Below are 20,287 nucleotides of genomic sequence, written 5' to 3'. Positions count from 1 at the left end.
TCTTGAGGTCAATGGTGGCCACTGCTTGACAGTTTGTAATGTTTAGAAAGCATCCGATAAATGGCATCCAGCTGCATACAGGAATTGATTTCTCAAACAATATTTGAATATAACATAGTCTTGAGCCACTGGTGGGCGCATAAGCCAGACTGAGTTCTAAGACAGCGGGAGTGTGAGAGGCCGTAATCATGTGAGAGAGATGGAGATAGCAAGAGAGCACATATTTGGCTTTGTGAGAAAGATCCATCAATGCAAAACAGAAAGATGGATTTCCAAAAGTTTAGAAGACACTAGAAAACACCACTAAAATCAACAAATAGGGAAACCCTGTTGTGTATTTAATAAAAAGTAGGAGTGCTGCAAATTGAGGGTTACAAGGAGAGCAAAGGACAAAGAGACTTGAACTCAACAAGCCATGCACTCACTTTCCTAAACACAGCCTTGCACTCACATACAACAGATAGCATTTACTTGTGCCCAAACCTGCCGATCCAGTGCCTAATCTGAACCTTGGATTCGCCTGTGAACAAGCATGCATCCAGGGGTGCGAAAGCCTCCAATTTTCAATCTCCTTATCACCCACATACACCTTCTGGGGCTCCTAATTTATAGACCACCGGGCCCCTATGGAGCGTTTCTAGATAGCCTACCTGATTTTCTCACCAGGATATTGGTAAAGAAAAACTACCATAGTAGGGGACCTAAACTTACATGGCGAGGACCAGAATCTCGCCAGTGTCAAAAAGCTGTTGCTTGATCTTGAGGGCCTACATCTCTCCCAGTTGGTCACGTCTGCCACACATATCAAGGGCCATATACTGGATTTAGTTATTTCAAACGCCCTAACATCGAAGTTGCCCCAACAATACCAGTGCCCTGGTCAGATAACTATCTCATTCCATTTAATCTAGGTAAGACAGCAGGGCAAGGCCACTCCCGCAGTAGAGACGAAGAAAAGAAGCTGAACTCAGCTGAACGCTGAGGCCTGGGGGAATGTCCTAGTGGACATGACCACACTGAACACCAAGACACCAGAAACAGTTGAAAAAGCATATTCCAGCTGGGAAACTTGGATTATTCAATCATTGGACAACATAGCCCCCAAAACCGCATTTAAATCAAAAGCCACACCCAGAACGGGGATGGTTTAACCCCCAACTACTCACTTTAAAGAAAAGCTGCAAAAGAATCGAAAGGGACTGGTGCAAAACCTACGATCCACAACTTAAAACCATGTACAAGGCTTCCATTAGACTATATCACAATAGCATTAAAGAAGCACAGGCCAAATTCTTTGAGGATAAAATTAGCCAGGCACAGAATTCCTCAAAGGAATTGTTCGCAGTAGTTAAGACCCTAACCTCCCCAGCCCACGACGCTCACCTAACGGAGACCTCAGAGGAGAGGTGCAATGACTTAGCAACCTACTTCCTCACAAAAGGTGCAAACATCTACAGCACTTTCAGAACTGGGAGAGAAACAATCACAAGGCAGGAAGGGTATCCGGTGGAGACCATCCCCCCACAAACCATCACTAACCTTCCCCCAGTTCACGCAGAGGAAGTGGAATTTCTGATGGGCAATGTGAGGTCAGGCTCGCCACTAGACCCAGCCCCACGGCACATTCTCAAAAAAGTCACATCTACCCTAGTCCCCACATGACTCAAGATTCTGAACCAGGGGGGAGGAGCCTAGCGCGCATCCAAGATGGTCGCGTGAGCACAGGGCTCCCCGGACCCTTTCTGCTCCTCGGAATATATCCTGAGACTATCCTGATTTGGTGTATGGAATCTGGGAGATGAAGACCAGCTGATCATATATCTCTTTTCAAAACTCTAATCGGACCTGGGAATCCTGAGTTATCGTCGCCAGAACATTTGGGACCCACCCGACGGAGGTGGCCGGGGTGAAGGTGACCCGTGGGGCCGGGCTGCAATTGAACAACAGCGGCCTCAGCGCGGTGCCAGTTACCGATTCAGCACTTTCGGTTTCGGTTTTGGCCTTCAGGAGATCAGCTGGCGTGCGTGCTCAAGGTGGCGAGGTGCCTCCTGGGCCTCTGCCCGAGGTTTGCTTCCATCTGCTACTGGCGGGTCTGACGCCTCCGACCCCTACACCAACGGTTTGTGATCCTTTCGCTGGCACCCGCGCACCCCTTGATCGGAGGTCCCATTGAGTGACTGCGCTCACATGGCGGGCAAAGGGGGTCCGGAGGGGCGCAAGACCAAGGCTTCACTGCGCGGGGGAGCGGTCCAGAGCAACAACATGGACCGCTATACCCAGGGCAGGGGGTCCCCTGGCGCTGCTGGCCTCTCCCCGGATGCTGCAGGGGGAGGCACGACCGTCGCTGCGGAACCTTCCCTGCAGGACATTATGGGCGCCATCGAGGGCATCAGGGAAACTATCGCGACGCAATATGAGGCCCTGGCCCGTAAGATCGACACTGTCGCGATCGACGTCACCCTGATTCGGGCCGACCTCTCTAAAACCAACGAGAAGGTCCAGGCCCTTGATACACGGACCTCCACCCTGGGTGCGGAGGTGTCGGATCTGCGGGCCGCGCTTGGGGACATTAGAGTGGTCAACGACCATATGGCCCGGCGGCTTGAGGACTTCGAGGGACGGGCCCGGCGCAACAATATCCGCATCATTGGGGTACCGGAGTCCTCCGACAGCCGCCCGGTGGACCTCGTGGTCGAGGAACTTATCCTGCAACAGCTGTCCCCGGTTGGCCTAAGCAAATTCTTCGCTGTGGAGCGGGCCCATCGAGTTCCGGGCGGCCGGCCGCGGCCGGGGGCCCCCCCGAGGCCTATCGTGGCTAAACTGTTCCACTACAGGGACCGCGATGCTATTCTGCAGGCTTCACGGACCCGTGGCCCGGTCCACTACGAGAACTCGACCATCAACTTTTATCCGGACTTCACGCAACTGGTCCAGAAACAGCGGATGGGATTCCAAGGGGTGAAGCGCCGTCTCCGCGACCTAGGCCTGAAGTATTCGATGATCTACCCGGCGAAACTTCGAGTGGAGCATGGAGAGCGGACAGCCTTTTTTGACTCTCCTGTGGCCGCAAGTGACTGGCTGGACTCGCTGCCGGACGGGGGTGGCCGGCCCGGGCCCTCTGGGGGCACCGCAGGCGACGGGTCCCCTTAGACTGACCTTTGGTCCTTGCTTTTGCGGTTTTGCACTGTACAGTTGGGTCTTACTTCTTTTGCATACTGTGCTTTACCAGGACCCGTGAGGGGTGCGGGCGGGTACGGGTCCCTTTCCTCCTCCGGGGTCTTTTTGTAGAATGGGGTTAGTGGGGCGACAGGCACACTGCAAGTTGGGGGGGGTCTTTGGCCCGCAGGGGTGCAGGGTGGGGGGCGTTGGACTTGGGGTGGGGTTGGGGGGGAAGAGGGGTTGTTTAGTTGTGTGTTTTTTGTTTACAGGGCGAGGTATTGATTTTTATCCATATTTGGGAGCGGTGCTACGGGCTGGGGGCCTCTTGAGCTATTGGATGGGATGGGGGGAGACGGGTTGAGGCTTATGTCATGGAACGTCAATGGGTTGGGGGACCGTATTAAGCGGGGTGTTGTACTGCAATATTTGCGTCGTTTGACTCCTGATGTGGTGTTTCTCCAGGAGACGCATTTGGTCGGCAATGTCTGCCATGCGATGAACAGGGGGGGATACCGCCTCGTAGCCCATTCTGGTTTCACAACTGGCTCCAGGGGGGTGGGCATTCTCCTGCGAACCTCCCTTCCGGTGGAGATCACGAGGATAGTCTCGGATGACAGAGGGCGCTATGTGTGTTTGATTGGGAGGTGGGAGGGGCAGCCCCTTACCCTGGTTTCAGTCTACGTCCCCCCGGGCCTCCAGAACTCCACCTTTACTGACTTGGGTCGAATGCTGCTTGACCTTCCGGACGGCCTCCTGCTCATGGGCGGGGACTTTAATTCCGTGGTTTCGGGTGAACTGGATCGTCACCCACCGAGGACCCTCCCCGCTGCCCAGTCATGGCTGGGTGGGATGTTGGAGACCTTAGGCTTGGTGGATAGTTGGAGACTAATGCATCCGACCCAGTGTCAGTTCACCTTTCATTCGGGGGCGCATGGGAGTCTCTCCAGGTTAGACTACTTTCTTATGCCCGCGGCGCAGACTGGTCGGATTCGAGAGGTCAGACACCTGGCGCGTGGTATCTCCGACCATTCTCCGCTGTGGCTTCTCTTTGACACCGGGTCGCGGTCTGCAGGGCGGATAGCTCCCATTAACCCCTGGTACCTGCGGGACCCTGTGACTCGTGACAGCCTGGTTAAGGCCATGGACCAATACTTCAGTGAAAACGAGGGGTCGGTGTCGTCTGCGTTGTCCCTTTGGGAAGCCTTTAAAACTGTGATACGCGGACACGCCCTCGCCCAGATAGTGGTGGCCAAGAAGGTTAGGAGCGAGGCGGTGGTGAAGCTGGAGACTGACATCTCGGGGCTGGAGTCGGCCCTGGAGGCGAATGTTACTCCGGACGGGCTACATGCCCTTAGCCTGAAACAGTTCGAATATAGGTCCCTGGTCACTGACGCGGCCAAAACTATGTATAGGGAGCAGCAGGGCCGATTGTATGACGCGGGGGACAAGGCGGGTAAGTTGATTGCGTGGCTGGACAAAAAGGAGAGAGTGAATCGTGTGGTCCCCGAGTTGCGTGCCGCGGATGGTGTGTGTGTGACTGAGCCGGATGAGATTGTGGAATGCTTCGCTGACCACCTCCGGGCGGTGTATTTCCCGGTGACTGACAGGGACGAGGATGACTCTCGCCTCCTACTGAGAGATATTGCTCTGCCCGGCCTGTCCGTTGAGGACCGGGAGCGGTTGGACGCCCCCTTATCGTCGGATGAAATAGCGACCGCGATTCGTTCCCTTCGCTCGGGCAAGGCTATGGGTCCTAACGGTCTGCCCATTGAACTATACAAATTGCGTCCTGATAAGCTTGCGCCCTTCCTCGGCCGCATGTTCCGCGACTCTCTTGCGGCGGGTTCCCTTCCTGCCGACCAGCGCTTGGCCACTATAGTCGTTATCCCCAAGGAGGGCAAGCCTCGTGACCGCTGTACCTCTTACCGGCCTATTTCACTGCTCAATGCGGAGCCTAAAATCCTGGCGAAAGTCCTGGCCAATCGATTGTTGAGTGTCGTGTGCGACCTTATTCATCCGGACCAATGCGGCTTTATCCCGCACCGCAACACCGCTCTTAACTTGCGGCGTCTGCACGGGGTCCTCGCCAGGGCGGAGTTCCTCTCCGAACCGGCCGTGCTGGTTTCTTTGGATGCCACGATGGCATTTGACACTATTGAGTGGCCATTCCTCTGGGCCGTCTTGGATAAATTCGGCTTTGGAGAGGGATTTATTGGCTGGGTGAGGCTCCTTTACACGGGACCCATGGCTCAAGTGGTGGTAAATGGGCGGGTCTCTCGGCCCTTTGCCCTCGGCAGGGGCACGAGGCAGGGGTGCCCGTTGTCCCCGTTGCTTTTTGCTCTCGCCCTGGAGCCACTCGCTGCCTGGCTCCGTTGGGAGCCCTCGCTTAGAGGGATCCGGTGGGGCCCGGGCTTTGAAGATCGGGTCTCGCTGTATGCGGACGACATTCTCCTTTACCTCACCTCACCGCGGCAGTCACTCAACGTCCTCTTTGACGTTCTGACCTCCTTTGGGAACAATTCGGGTCTCACGATCAATTGGTCTAAATCCTGCGTTTATCCCATCGCTGGTGGTCCTCCTCTCCTGCCGCCTCGGCTCCCGATTCAAATATCTCTGAGCGGCTTTAAGTACCTGGGGATATACGTTTCGCTGGACCCGGTGGCTCGCTACGAGCAGAATCTTCTGCGTCCACTTCGGCGACTGCGTGAGGACACGGCCCGGTGGTGCAGGCTGCCCCTGTCCCCGCTGGGTCGGGCCGCGCTGTTTAAAATGATGTCCCTTCCCAGGTTCCTCTATGCACTCCAGAACTCCTTCGACGTTATCCCAGTGGCCTACTTTCGGGAGGTGGAGAGCCTGCAGAGGAGACTGGTGTGGAACGGCCGGACGCGTATTGCTCTTGCCAAGCTCACTCTCCCCTGGTATGACGGGGGCATCGCGCTTCCTGACATTCGCAGGTACTATTGGGCCTCGCAGCTATCTGCCATTAACCACGCCACGTATGCGCCCGGCTTGAATCCGGCGTATGAGATGGACAAGTTCCTGCTTCCCGGCGGGAACTACAACAGGGCACTTTATTCCCGCCTGGCTGACCGGACCCTCACGGGTCCTACTAAGATTGCGGTGCGGACCTGGAGGGCTGCCACTGCGGCCACGGGCTGGAGTGAGCGAATGACATGTGCTACTCCCTTGTTTGCCTCCGACCGCCTGGGCAGCTTGTGGACCACCAAGGGGTTTGACCAGTGGGACACGATTGGTATCAGCAAAGTGGGAGACCTGTGGCACACGGGCGCGGTCAAGACTTTCGCGGTGCTCCAGGCCGAATACGAGCTGACCGACAGGGAGTTCTTCCGCTACGCCCAGGTTCGACACGCCCTGCTCTCGGTCTTCGGGGAGGGGACCAAGATCCCTGTTTCCTCGCCCCTCGAGGACCGCGTACTTGACGGACATGTCCCTGATAGTACTATTTCTTTAATTTATAAAAAATTGATTAATCACCGGGCGGATCTCCTGGTGCGCCTTCGGGAGGCTTGGACTGGGGATGGGGTTGAATTGGACGACGAAGACTGGCAGTCTGCACTGTCGTCCCCCAAGGAGGTTGCCATTCCGGCTCGTCTCCGGTTGGTACAGCTCAAGATTCTCCACCGGGTGTATGTTACGGGTCCGCGCTTGGTCGCGATGGGATTTTCCGACGACGGGCTCTGTAAACGAGGCTGCGGGCTCAGCGCCACCTTTCTTCATATCCTTTGGGAGTGTCGCGAGGTGGCGGACTACTGGCGCCGGGTCCACACGGTCATGGGACAGGTCACCGGGGTTGTGCTGCTGCCGGAGGTGCGTCGCTGTGTCCTGAATGTGTGGGAGCCCAATGACTACAACGCGGCTCAGACTCGGTGGGCGGCCCTAGGGAACATGATTGCCAAGAGGGATATAGCGCAACTTTGGGGCGCTCAACGGCCGCCCACCGTGTCAGTATGGAAGGAGAATATGGACTGGTGTATGTTTCGGGAGAAGACAGTGTATGTGGCCCGTGGCAAGCCGGGGGCATGGGGTAGAATTTGGGGTCAATGGAATGCGTATCGCGGAGGCATCTGTACGCCCCCCCTGGTAGACACTGATATCGCCATGTCCCCCTGACCCTTGACGGCTCCTGGCGCTTTTTGTAACAACTACATATGGACGTTCATCTCCCTTGACCCCCTTCCCCCCCCCCCCTCCGTCCCCGGCCTCCCGGTACTCCTCTCTTTAGCGGATTGCTCAAATGTTCTGACTGGAGTCTTCCGGGGGGAGCCTGAACCGCACTGGTATCCCTCGTAACTCGCCTTTTGTTTTTATTGTTTTTCCTTTTGTTTCTGTTATTGTTGGACTGACGCTTGCTGTTCTTCGAGAACTATCTTGAGCCACTGCGGGGCAGTGCCCTGGGAACGGACTGCAGCCTTGATATGTGTATATTTCCTTATGTACCTAGCGGCCGGCCCGGGTGGTTGTAGGCCCATACTTGTAACCGAATTATTGTTCAATAAAAACTTTAAAAAAAAAAAATAAAAAAAAAAAAAGATTCTGAACCAGTCTCTTGAGTTGGGTGCAGTACCAGTGGCATGGAAGCATGCCATAATTAGACCTCTGCTCAAAAAACCTAATGCAGATCCAGCGCAATTAGGGAACTACCGCCCCATCTCGAAGCTGCCATTCGTCGGGAAGCTGCTGGAAAAACACGTAAATAGAGTGTTGTCAGAGTTCTTGGAAACAAATCATTGCCTCCACTCCACACAGATGGGATTTTGTGCACAGCACAGAATCAGCTCTTTTAACAGTGGTAGAAGAACTCAAAAAGTCGGTGGACCAGGCAAGCTCAGCAGTTTTACTACTCCTGGACCTGAGTGCAGCCTTTGACACGGTGGAGCATCACATTCTGTGAAACAGACTTTCAGCCATCTGTGTTCAAGGTACCACTCTACAGTGGCTGGCTTCGTTTCTGCAGGGGAGACGTTCCAAGTTATGGAAAATAATCTCCTCTCCAACTCGATGCCTCTGACCTGCGGGGTGCTGCAGGGCTTCTAGCTGAGTGCCACACTGTTCAACGTTTATATGGAGCCATTATCACCGATTGTCCAAGAGTTCGACATTTCTATGACATCCTACACCGATGATATGCAGTTGGTAATTTCCTTAGACCCTAAAACCAACGAGGACTCCAACAGGTTAGCTCCCTGTATGGAGAGAGTTATGGAATGGATGATAAACAGCTGCTTAAAACTAAACGGGGACAAAACGGAGCTCATGGTCCTCGGGAATAAGGCAGTTCCTAGGCCATCAATAAGCTAGCCCAACTGCCTTGGCAGCCCACCCACTCGATCAAAAATCTGGGCTTCTGGCTCAAGAAGGATTTATATATGGTGCCCAAGCCAAGAAAGGAGTATGCATCTGTTTCGGACTACTTAGAACGCTCCAAAAAATACTGGAATGTATTCCCATACAGCTTAGAAAGACAGTAGTCCACTCCCTGGTCACATCACGTCTAGACTACAGAAACTCACTTTTCCTAGTTTCACCGAAATACGTGATAAACAGACTTCAGGTGGTCCAGAATGCAGCAGCAAGACTGCTGTGCAATGCCCCAATCCGGGAGTCAGCCAAAAAGCACCTCAAAGCACTCCACTGGCTCCCGGTGGAGGCCAGAATCAAATTCAAGGCACTGGTTATGACGAACAGAGCGGTACACAGCCTGGGTCCAAAAAAAGACAGAAACCTGATGACCCCATACGTTCCAAATAGGAGCCTGAGATCCAGCTCCGAACGACTGATAAAAACGACAGGAATCAGGAATGATAGGTGGGGAGGTAGATCCTTCTCTCACCTAGCCCCCAAATTGTGGAACTCACTACCACATGAATCGCTAATCTTGAGTAAGGGAACAGAATTTCGGAAGTCGATCAAAATGTGGTTGTTTAAGCAGTACCACTAACTTCTCTCTAGCTTCACCTAGCATTCAGTCTCCTAGCGCTGGGAAGCCCTCGGGCAGCCATGCGTTCTATAAATCCCAAATAATAATAATAATAATTGTACTCACCATTTAGGGCCTGCATGTAGTTGTTTCCCAGATATACCAGGTTTTCTAACGCTGGGTTAAACTGCTCCAAAATATTCTACAAGAAGAAGTAGAAAAAGTACAAGTTACTCGTCATGTATACCATTGTCCTCCTAATACATAGGGTGCTGCGTTCTAGACTCACCGATTGTAATCATATGATGTACTTCCAGGCCTTAGGACTGGAGTGTACATTTCCAAAGCACAATAACAGTACCTATCATTGGAGTTCGAGGGTGACCGATAAACAGCCACCTTGCTATTGCTGGGCCTGACAGTAGCCAAAAAAGACATCGCTCGATACTTGAAGGCTAGTGCCCCGCGCCCAATTGGGGAGTGGAAGAGAGGTCTAGACCGGTGCCTGAATAGAGAAAAACTAATGTATGAGGCTTGAGGATGCCCTCATAAATATACAAAAATGTGGCAGAGATGTGCGCATTACCGGTCGATCGCCATTGTGCGCTATGATAATGGTTTGACCACACTAGATACAGAAATTCAAAACTATGGTGGTCTGAAACACTACATTGATATTGCCACTGATTCTGGGGACCACCCTCCTTGTACGTACATGAGACCTGCGATTTATCCAGGGTTAGGGGAGTGGCGGATATGTGGGAGGAATAGCGGCTTGTTGTATAGTTATTAATTGTCTAGTATTGTAATGTCTCGTTTTCATAGAACCAACATAAAATGTGATGAAATGTACTTAAAAAAAAGCACAGTAACAGTACATTATAAATAGGGCTCCCATTTTTTTACCTTTTTCCAGATTTTTTCTCCATACAGAACACAATCTGTTTATGTGAATTTATTTTTAAAAATGGAATAAAACAGAAATGGTGTCTTCTTTGAGTGACTTTCCATGCTTTCAACCAAGATTGCCTTGATCAGATTGACAGCAAAGAAAGCTAAAAACGGATGAGATTTCCCAATGAGGCTCAAAAGTAATTATTATTGTGTTATAATGCTGCTTATTTTTAGCAGAGTGTATTGTTTTATTTTCTTTATTGCAGCTTACACCACTAAACCCATGCAAAAATCCAAGAGTTAGTTGACATTGATGGGCAAAATAAATGCCTACATATGTAACGTTAGCTTTTACAGAACAAAATATAAATATGGATAATTACTGAGTAGGTGAACAAAAATATTACTGCTAAATTAAGAGGGAACTATCATTAAAATAAAACAGGGATCCTCAATTAAGAAGCATAGGTGACTGTGAGCCCTGTGACCCGTCAAGGCGCAGTCTAGCAATAGGTTACCGGGTAACATAATGTGAGCAAAAAGCATATGGGATAGCCTAAGTGACTACTTCACATAGAGTGTCAAGTGGAATATAGCACTAGGAAATGAGCCTAGAGGGCAGTGGAACTTTCAGAAGCCCACTTGGAGGCCAGGGGGGCAGAGTGCATGAGAAAGAGCCTGTTTAACTTCCTTGGAGACTTCAAGCCATCCAAATAAAGTCAAAGAGCTGTCCCGAAATCCAGAATCATGATGTAAAACTCTCTGAGCGCCTGATGGCGGACTTAGAATAGAACACAAGAAGACCCCTCTCTCGATTAACACAACATTCACCTACAACCTTTGTTAAGACAAAAGTTTGTATGAGTTCTCTGGACACACTTGTCCCCGTGAGAAGTCACACAAAGCTCCACACTGTACAGTGGCAGCAGTTCATCTACCTGTGAGACAGGGGTAACAGCCTTTACAACGTGGGCTTTAGCACGCGTGGCGTTTCCCCGCAAGCTGAACAGCGCTTCCCTTAACTACGCATATACCTTAACCATGCATATGCGTGGTTAAGGCAGTCGGCGTTCTAGCTGTCTGAGCGGGCTGGGAGAGGAACCGGAAGGATCACTGCAGGAAGGACCTTGACGCAGCTTGGTAAATTAGGCTGGGGCGGAGGTTACTGCTACCAAAGGAGAAACCTACCATGACAGCAGTTTAACATCAAGGGTAGCTACCAGTAAAGTAGCGTAGTGCCGCTGAAGGAGCTTCATGTGTAACTTGGCAGGACCCTAAGTTGTAATGCAAATGCAAATGCAGAAAAGCCTGTCCGGTGGTCACACCCCAAGGTCCACCCAAATTGGAAAGTAACTGTCCATAAAGGGACAGCTCCTGCAGGTTATACATTAATTCTTGGAATGCATAGTACAAGTGCATTCAAATACAAGAAGAAAAGTGGTTGGAACATGTAGTGACAATGACAATTACAATTTATTTGTGTGATTAATAAAAACCAATATAAAAAAGAAACAATCAATGTAAAAAGAATAATTAAAATTGAATAAAATGATTATATATATATATATACGGTTTAATTCTAAAACCACCATTTGGTGTTTCGTTTTCTGAGACGCAATAAAATGTTCTTCCTTTGGAACATGTAGTAGGAAAAAAGAAATTAGAGAGAGAAAAATAGGAATGGAAAGAAAGGGTATGTAAAAAATATACGTTAGGACCATAAGGTTAATTATAGTACATATATGGGTTAGTTACATCACACCAGCACATCTATAGTATCAGTGATATTCTTCAATACAACGTATATATGATATGATGTCAGGCGCACTGATATTTTAACAAGGTAACGGCCAAACATAGCGTTCAGATGGACTAACATGCAGACATTCTCTTAGCTAGTATTCATGTGGTTATATTCCAGATTATCATAATATGGTCATAAGCATAGTGTATATGTACAATTTATTAGGTGGCGGGGTAAAGTAGTTGCAAGTAAAATTACTAACCATACGAGTATCTATATTTGGTAAACTCCCATGAGCAGGATACATCAACCATACTAATAGTATTCAAACTGTACAGTAAAATTGTTCCAAAATGCATTATGAGAGACACCATTTGTTAAGACAGTGCTGCCTATTAAAAAACACAATCCAAAGTAGTGAGTGGTAATAAAAATAATCACTCACCATATGTCTTAATGTAAATTCATCTACAGTAGAAAAGATAGAAGAAGGTTAGGAGAGAAGGAAGGTACAGTCATGACCAGTCTGCAAACGGGGGGCGCTGCTACATTAAGGGTGTTAACGAGACATCCGATATATGGTGCCAAATGGTAAGAGAAAAAGAGCTGAGCAAACAAGGAACAATTGTTTCAATCATGATGGCAGTCATGAAGACCGCTCTCTGGATTAACACAACATTCAGCTATAACCTTTGGTAAGAAAAAAGTTTGTATGAGTCTTCTGGACACACTTGTGCCGGTGAGAAGTCAAACAACGCTCCACAATATACAGTGGCTGCAGCTCATCTCCCTGTCAGACAGGGGAAACGGCCTTTACAGCGCGGACTTAGGCACGCGTGCAGTTTGCTCGCAAGCTGAACAACGCTTCCCTTAACTATGCATATGCCTTAACCACGCATGTGCGTGGTTAAGACAGTCGGCGTTCCAGCTGTCTTAGCGGGTGGGGGGAGGAAACGGAAGTATCGCTGCAGGAAGAACCAGGATTCGGTGTGGTAGGTTGGGCCGGGGCAGAGGTTACTGCTACCAGAGGAGGAATCTATCATGACAGCAGTTTAACATCAAGGGTAACCTTCAAAGTCCTCCAGAAGCCTTCCTGCTCCAAGGTGGCTCCTTTGGCTCAGGGAGTTCCTCGGGGCTCCTCCCTGAGCCGTACCCTTTTAATTTGTACATCAGCCCCTGTCAGCCATCATTGTGTGACACGGCTTTGAAATAATATCTTACGCTGACGACACTCAGCTGATCGCTACTTTGTCCCATAAATTCAGCTGTAGCTGCCGTGGCTCTGAGGGCTTGCTTGTGTGCAGTATCCCACCGGATGGACCTTAACTGCCTGAAGTTAAACACAGGTAAGACAGAGGTCCCGATACTCTGCAAGCAGCCCTTGATTTGGTCCTCAGCCTGGTGGCCAGAATCTCTGGGTCCCTTTCCTCAGCCTAACCCTAAGGTCAAAAACTTGGGTGTCTGTTTTGATGATAAACACACTTTTGAGAGCCAAATCACAGCCTTAGCAAGCAAGTGTTTTGGCACTATTAAATCTCTCAAATGCTTTATTCATCTCTTACCATTCTCGACCCAGGAAACTGTGATCCAGGCTTTAGTGGTCTCTTGGGTGGACTATTGTAACATCTTATACCTGGGATCCTCTCAGGCTAGGATCAAGAGACTCCAGTGAAGACAAAACCCGACGGCTTGCCTGCTGCATGAACTCCTCAAGCATGCATCTATGGGTTGGGCACTACAGAAACTGCACTGGCTCCCAGTTTGAAAACACCTCTCTTTTAAGGACCTTTGCTACTGTTGTATGATCCATATGAAGGCTGGGACGATGTATCTCCACGCTCTTCTTGCTCCTTATTCTCCTAGGAGGTGCTTCAAGTCCTTGGAGGCACTACTTATGCAAGAGCCCAAAATAAAGTAAGCTCGCGCAGGCAGAATATCTTTTCGCTTTCTTACTTCTAAACCCTGAAATTCACTTCCGCTGCAGCTGAGGCAATCTCTGTCAAAGCCTCAGTTTTGCAAAAACCTCAAGACTTGGCTTTTTTAGGCTCCTTCTTTCTTCCGTCTCTTGAGTTTGCTTCGGACTACTCAGCGCTGGGACACTCTTTATAGGAGTACCTATGCACTTAATAAAACGCATATTCATTCTTTCAAAGGAGTATTATTCCTCCAAGCTCGAGGCTTTCAGAAAAGAGCATCCAGCTGAAAGGCTCTCAGATCCCCATGAGCAAATGTGCTCTGCAACAGAGCCTGCCATATATGAAACACCAGGATATCATTGTTATCTGACACGTGAAGCTTAGCAGTGCCTTCCACTATACAGATGTTCATCATCTAATCCACCGACTGCCATTTAGACACAGTATAGAGACAAAGTGAGCAGAAACAAGTAAGGGGGGTTGGCATCTGCTATTTTCAACGCAAAAATAACTCAGTCAATGGAGCGGGTGATGTGCCCAAAAATGTGCCACCTCCAAATCATTTTTTGGTTTAACCCCGCCAAGAGAGCTTCGGCAGTAGCATCGTAGAGCTAGATGGAGTCATGATAGATCTTCTTGGACTAGCGAAGATCTCTGCCCCCTATCCTAGAGCCCCATGCCCTTTCCCCTTCTGAGCACTGGTCACCCCACAGATTTAGTTGATGGGTGCCCCTAACACTGAACAAAATCCAGTTGATGATGTTGGCTTAGTTTGGCAGAAGCTCAGGGTCTTATCTGACCATCATCTGGCTAAGGGGTTTCAGACTGTTTGCTGGCACTTGAAGGAAACACCAGAGAATGCATGTCCTTCTTGGCAGGACAGGGTTGGCCTATTGAGGCCTTGTCATACCATGGCAGATCCATTCAATTCGAATTTTGAAGACCGGTTCTTGAGACCCAGTTCCTCATCTTCCCATATCCGCATGATGCCAGGATTGTCGGAGGAGTAAATCCTTTCTGATTAGTTTGATCACTAACTGGCGATGGCATGGAGTCTTTGGGTAGACAGAATATTAGTTGCCCACCAAAGCATACGTAAGCTGCACAATAGTGTAATCACTCGATACAGTGGTCTGTAGGTTGCCAGAACAATAACAGAAACACAAAAGCAATACACATGTCTGTGATGTTTGAAGCTCTTCACCTATAGATTATTTGTACCATTAAACTCAGCAGAGTCCTGCAGCTGTAGCGCCTATGTGCATTCTCCATCTCGGCTTTCTCAAATTCAAAAATCCATTCAGTGGCACTCATCACTAAAGTGGCTTGGCCCACTCACCCTGTGGCTCCTCCACCTACTCAAATCGTGAGCGTAATGTTGTTGTGTGGAGGGGGCCGGCATTTGATCACACTCCTGTATAGAGCTATGCGTGAAGACGCAGTGGGGCTCACACCAAAAGCATGCTTAGTCTGGGAAGTAGACCTGGGTATACCCTTCACAGACAGGGATTGGGACAGAGTTAATTATCTCACTCATACGGTGTCCTGTAATGTGCAGTTTAAATTAAAGCATACATTTTTTTTGCATAGGTCCTGCCTAACACCGCAGGGACTTCAGCCCCGGGATCCCTCGCGCTAGGCAGTATGCCCTAGATGTGGTGCGGACAGGGTGGATTTTACGCATTTAGCTTTGAAGTTTGAGGTGGTCCAGAGGTATTGGGCACGGGTGGTGCCAGAAATCCAAAGAGCAGTACGTAGTACATTTGATTTCATTCCGGCCTGCTGCCTCTTGGGTAAAATTGTGAGGCAGAAGGGAAAGAAAATGTCCTATAGATTTCTGGAGTTAGTCTTGGCCAGAAGACATGTGGCTATTACCCTGTTGGGTCAGAAAGCTCCTGATCTTGATCGTTGGCCCAGAGATGTTATGGTGTGGGCGGTTGCTGAGGAAGCCCACAGGAGACTCAATAGGAGAGATGAGAAGGGAGAAGAGGATATCGCTGTGTGGAGTGGTTTGTGTCTTGGTTCTTGGATCCGGAGACTGATGTAGAGGTTAAGGGTATTGAGAGTGAATGTGACTCTGAAAGTGGCTGATTGATCTGCTGGAGGATATAATTCATGTGTAATGGGAGAATTAATGTGGTTTGGGGATTACATGGGGGTGAACATTTCCCTTCACAGGAAACTGGAGAGAAATGGAATGATCCTATTTGCGCTTTGCTCTGTTTCACTGAATAACCTGAGACAAAATTTGATGTACTCCTGTCTCTCCCTCTCCTACTGTGATGTGTTGTCGATTGTTTCGAAAATGTTATTGAGCCAGTGGTTTCCGGTGCTCAGGACCGGGACTTAATCATCAACACCAGCGCTTTTTATGACCACCAGTTAAGGACACATTAATTTAGAGGGGTCATTAAGTGATTTGCCCAGAATCACAGGATGTTGAGCCGACGCCGAGACTCGAACCTGGTTCTCCAGCGCCGAAGTCGGCAGCTCTGGCCATTACGCCACATCCTCTCCCCACTTTCATGGTTAGTAAGTAGATGGTTCTGTTTTAGCTGGCGCTAACAGGAGAACTGGGATGGTGCAAACAGCCTCCTGACGAGAGCTCCGGCACTTATTATTTTACAAATTAACAACTGCCATGAATGTCATGACAGCCAGTCGGTGTCTGCTGCACTGGCTGAGGACCAAGATGTGCTCAGGGTCTAACTTTGCGCTACAAGGCCGGTTGCATGTACAGGGCCGGAGTGCGGAACCAAAAGCTGCCCTGGCAAAAAAGATCAAACCAGCCCTGCTGCCTTCATCTTCTCACAAAATCTCTTTTTCAATCCGTCTGTTCTCTCTTCTTCCTCTCTGGTCGCTTTCTCTCTCTCTTCCTCCTCCCTCCTTCTCTCCCTCTTGAAGCTTCCACGTTCCAACTGCAGTTAAGCTTGGGGAGCGCGGGAAAGTGACAGAGGCACCAGGAGAAACCTTGGGCTTTCAAAAGCATCCTTCAAGGGCTCCAGCCCACTGGTGAAATGACCAGTTGCATAAAAGGCCTGTCCGGCCCTTTGCATGGAGGACTCATATCGTGGGAGGGAGAGATAAAAATGGAACACTGATCACTAATTGAGGACTTTTGCCTTTCCACTCTGAGGTTGTGGTGTTGTTACTGCAAATACAAATATGGCTGAGGCAGTGGGACTGGAATCAGACTATATGGACACCAAGGGGTAGCCTCAAGAGATGGGTGAAAACAATGAAAGCAATGGATGTGAACAGGTGGCCGTGGATTACAAGAGAGGTTTATAGAACCTTTGACTCCTGATCCATAAGCAGAGCTGTGACAGTGTCTGAACACAATCACCTGAACATGTAAATGCACTTTAGTCAGGGGCAGCTCCTCTCTTATTGCGGAGGAGCGTCACCCCCCCCCCCCCCCACCCTCTCACACCCCCCGCTGAAAGCTAGCAGAGGCAAAGGACAATAATAAAACCTTTTTTATTATCATTTTATTTTTAGTCCTGCTGACTGCGTACCGAAGGAGGGACGTGGCCATTCATCCTTACGCTGCAGCTGCCGCACCAGGGAGGAGGTGAGAGTGGTGGGCACTGCCAAGTGCGCATGGCAGTTTGGCCGGCAATCCGGGGCCGGCCAAACCGTCATGCGCACTTAGCCTTTCCCCACCTGGCTGTGTTGTGCTGGATGGGACACGAGGATCGGGAGCAAGGCGGCTGTCATCAGAGCAGGTAAGTTGTATGTTCTTTATTTATAATTCAGTTATTTTTGTGTTCCTCTCCCCCTCACCACTTCACAATACGAGTGGCCACTACTGACTACAGTGCATGCCCTGCCTTCATCCCAATGTGCAGATCGGCACACAGCAGAACAAGCACTGTAGTCTGTTACACCCCCTCACCTGTACAGGAGCATGGCATGCTGTAGATTCTAGCAACTGCGCACTGTAATAATATGCGCTCTCTCTTGCCCCTCCTTAGGAGGCACAATCACTGCCTTTAGGTGCAGTATAGTCAGGGCCGCTGGAATTATGTGGCAAGGGAGGGCCAAATTATGTGACATGGGTGAGTAAATAAAAGGGAAATTATGTTGGCTAATGTGGCATATCTTCTGATATGATAGCATTACTTCATCATTTTGACATTTTTACACTTGTTAACACTGTCTGGGCATTGGTTGGCACCTCGTTAGTACCTTTGTAAAACCCAAATGTAGCAATAAGCAAGAGAAAGCGTTGTGATTGGCTTGTGCAGTAAACCTTTACAAAGGGCCTTCCGCTGCACGGCAACACATGTTGCTGCATTTTTAGTAACTTTTGAACCGTTAGAGCTAGAAACTATTTATTTTGTTAAAATCTGCCGATTATGTGGCAAGTGCGTCAAATCTATAATTATGAAAATAATGCTGTGACTGTACAATCATATAAGTTCAGTGGCCCTGAGCATAATACATGAAAACTAGGCCTGAGCAAAATTTTAATTACGCGGGTGAAGTGTGAATAGTTCCTGAATTTTGCATTACATGAAATTCCCAAAATTGTTTTCTATCTCACAGTACTTAATTTTGCATAATATTTGCATGCGATCGACTCATTCATGCGCCAAATAAATGGAGAAGAGACTGTTTTTGCTGGAACAAGCCTCCTGCAGGTATCCTACGAAACATTTTTTTTTTTACTTATAGTAGGTGCTTGCATGAAAAAACTAATGTGAGAAGTCGGCGAAACACTTTTTGCTCTAAAAGCATAAATTCTAAAGAATATTTTATGAGAAATGTGTGGGGAAAATGATATGATTTTGCTCACCTTTAATGAGAACTTCTTAGGTATGTCTTACCTTCGCTCAGCAAAAACAACAATTGATGGACAGAATGCAGAACAATGTCATACATTCACCCCGTTACAGAGATCTGGGCCTAAATCCATCGTTTTTTTGCTCACCATGCCATTCCAGTTTGAACCCAGCCATATGCAAATCAGTCTTGACCCTGTGCCTCATGGGAACAGTCCAGCTCGAACTGCCAAGCCAGGTCCTCCCTGGACTGGAAACAAGCATCCTAGGACCAGTTTCGGGGTTTCAACCCTCTTCAGCCAGGATAGCCTGATTCCAGTGGCATGGAGAGCACGGGACTCACGTCTGAGCATACCCGTCCCACTCGGGGTGACAAATGCAAAAACAACAATTGATGGACAGAATGCAGAACAATGTCATACATTCACCCCAGTACAGAGATCTGGGCCTAAATCCATCTTTTTTTCTCACCATTGCTTGATTCCGGTCCAGGGAAGACATGGCTTGGCAGTTCGGGCTGGACTGTTCCCATGAGGCACAGGGTCAAGACTGATTTGCATATGGCCATGTCTGAACTGGGGTGGCGTGGTGAGCAAAATAACGATGGATTAAACCCAGATCTGTGACTGGGGGTGAATGTTTTGCCAATGTGAAACATTCCGTCCACCATCTTGTGTATTTTGCTGTTCGCCCTATGTGGGAAGGGTATGCCCAGACGTGGGTCCCGTGCTCACTACACCATTGGAGTCAAGCTATCCTGGCTGAAGAGGGGTGAAACCCTGAAACCGGTCCTAGGATGCTTGATTCCGGTCCAGGGAAGACATGGCTTGGCAGTTCGGGCTGGACTGTTCCCATGAGGCACAGGGTCAAGACTGATTTGCATATGACCATGTCTGAACTGGGGTGGCGCGGTGAGCAAAATAACGATAGATTAAACCCAGATCTGTGACTGGGGGTGAATGTTTTGCCAATGTGCAACATTCCGTCCATCATCTTGTGTAGTTTGCTGTTCGCCCTATGTGGGAAGGGTATGCCCAGACGTGGGTCCCGTGCCCACTACGCCACTGGAGTCAAGCTATCCTGGCTGAAGAGGGGTGAAACCCCGAAACCGGTCCTAGGATGCTTGATTCCGGTCCAGGGAAGACATGGCTTGGCAGTTCGGGCTGGACTGTTCCCATGAGGCACAGGGTCAAGACTGATTTGCATATGGCCATGTCTGAACTGGGGTGGCGTGGTGAGCAAAATAACGATGGATTAAACCCAGATCTGTGACTGGGGGTGAATGTTTTGCCAATGTGCAACATTCCGTCCATCATCTTGTGTATTTTGCTGTTCGCCCTATGTGGGAAGGGTATGCCCAGACGTGGGTCCCGTGCTCACTACACCACTGGAGTCAAGCTATCCTGGCTGAAGAGGGGTGAAACCCCGAAACCGGTCCTAGGATGCTTGATTCCGGTCCAGGGAAGACATGGCTTGGCAGTTCGGGCTGGACTGTTCCCATGAGGCACAGGGTCAAGACTGATTTGCATATGGCCAAGTCTGAACTGGGGTGGCGTGGTGAGCAAAATAACGATGGATTAAACCCAGATCTGTGACTGGGGGTGAATGTTTTGCCAATGTGCAACATTCCGTCCATCATCTTGTGTATTTTGCTGTTCGCCCTATGTGGGAAGGGTATGCCCAGACGTGGGTCCCGTGCTCACTACGCCACTGGAGTCAAGCTATCCTGGCTGAAGAGGGGTGAAACCCCGAAACCGGTCCTAGGATGCTTGATTCCGGTCCAGGGAAGACATGACTTGGCAGTTCGGGCTGGACTGTTCCCATGAGGCAAAGGGTCAAGACTGATTTG

The 20,287-nt window shown here is 49.6% G+C and overlaps 1 protein-coding gene across 1 annotated transcript in view; it reads right to left on the bottom strand.

Annotated features, from left to right (window-relative positions):
• Positions 1-20,287, bottom strand: part of BAIAP2L2 (BAR/IMD domain containing adaptor protein 2 like 2) — a 166,203-nt gene that overhangs the window by 92,846 nt on the left and 53,070 nt on the right. Inside the window, exon 2 of the mRNA XM_085601326.1 lies at positions 9,224-9,299. Coding sequence (XP_085457452.1) covers positions 9,224-9,299 — 76 coding nt within the window. The remainder of the gene's footprint in view (positions 1-9,223; positions 9,300-20,287) is intronic.

The sequence above is a fragment of the Triturus cristatus genome, chromosome 4_2 (assembly GCF_964204655.1).
Source record: "Triturus cristatus chromosome 4_2, aTriCri1.1, whole genome shotgun sequence".
Taxonomy (NCBI): Eukaryota; Metazoa; Chordata; class Amphibia; order Caudata; family Salamandridae; genus Triturus; species Triturus cristatus.
This window is presented reverse-complemented; position numbering and strand designations above follow the sequence as displayed.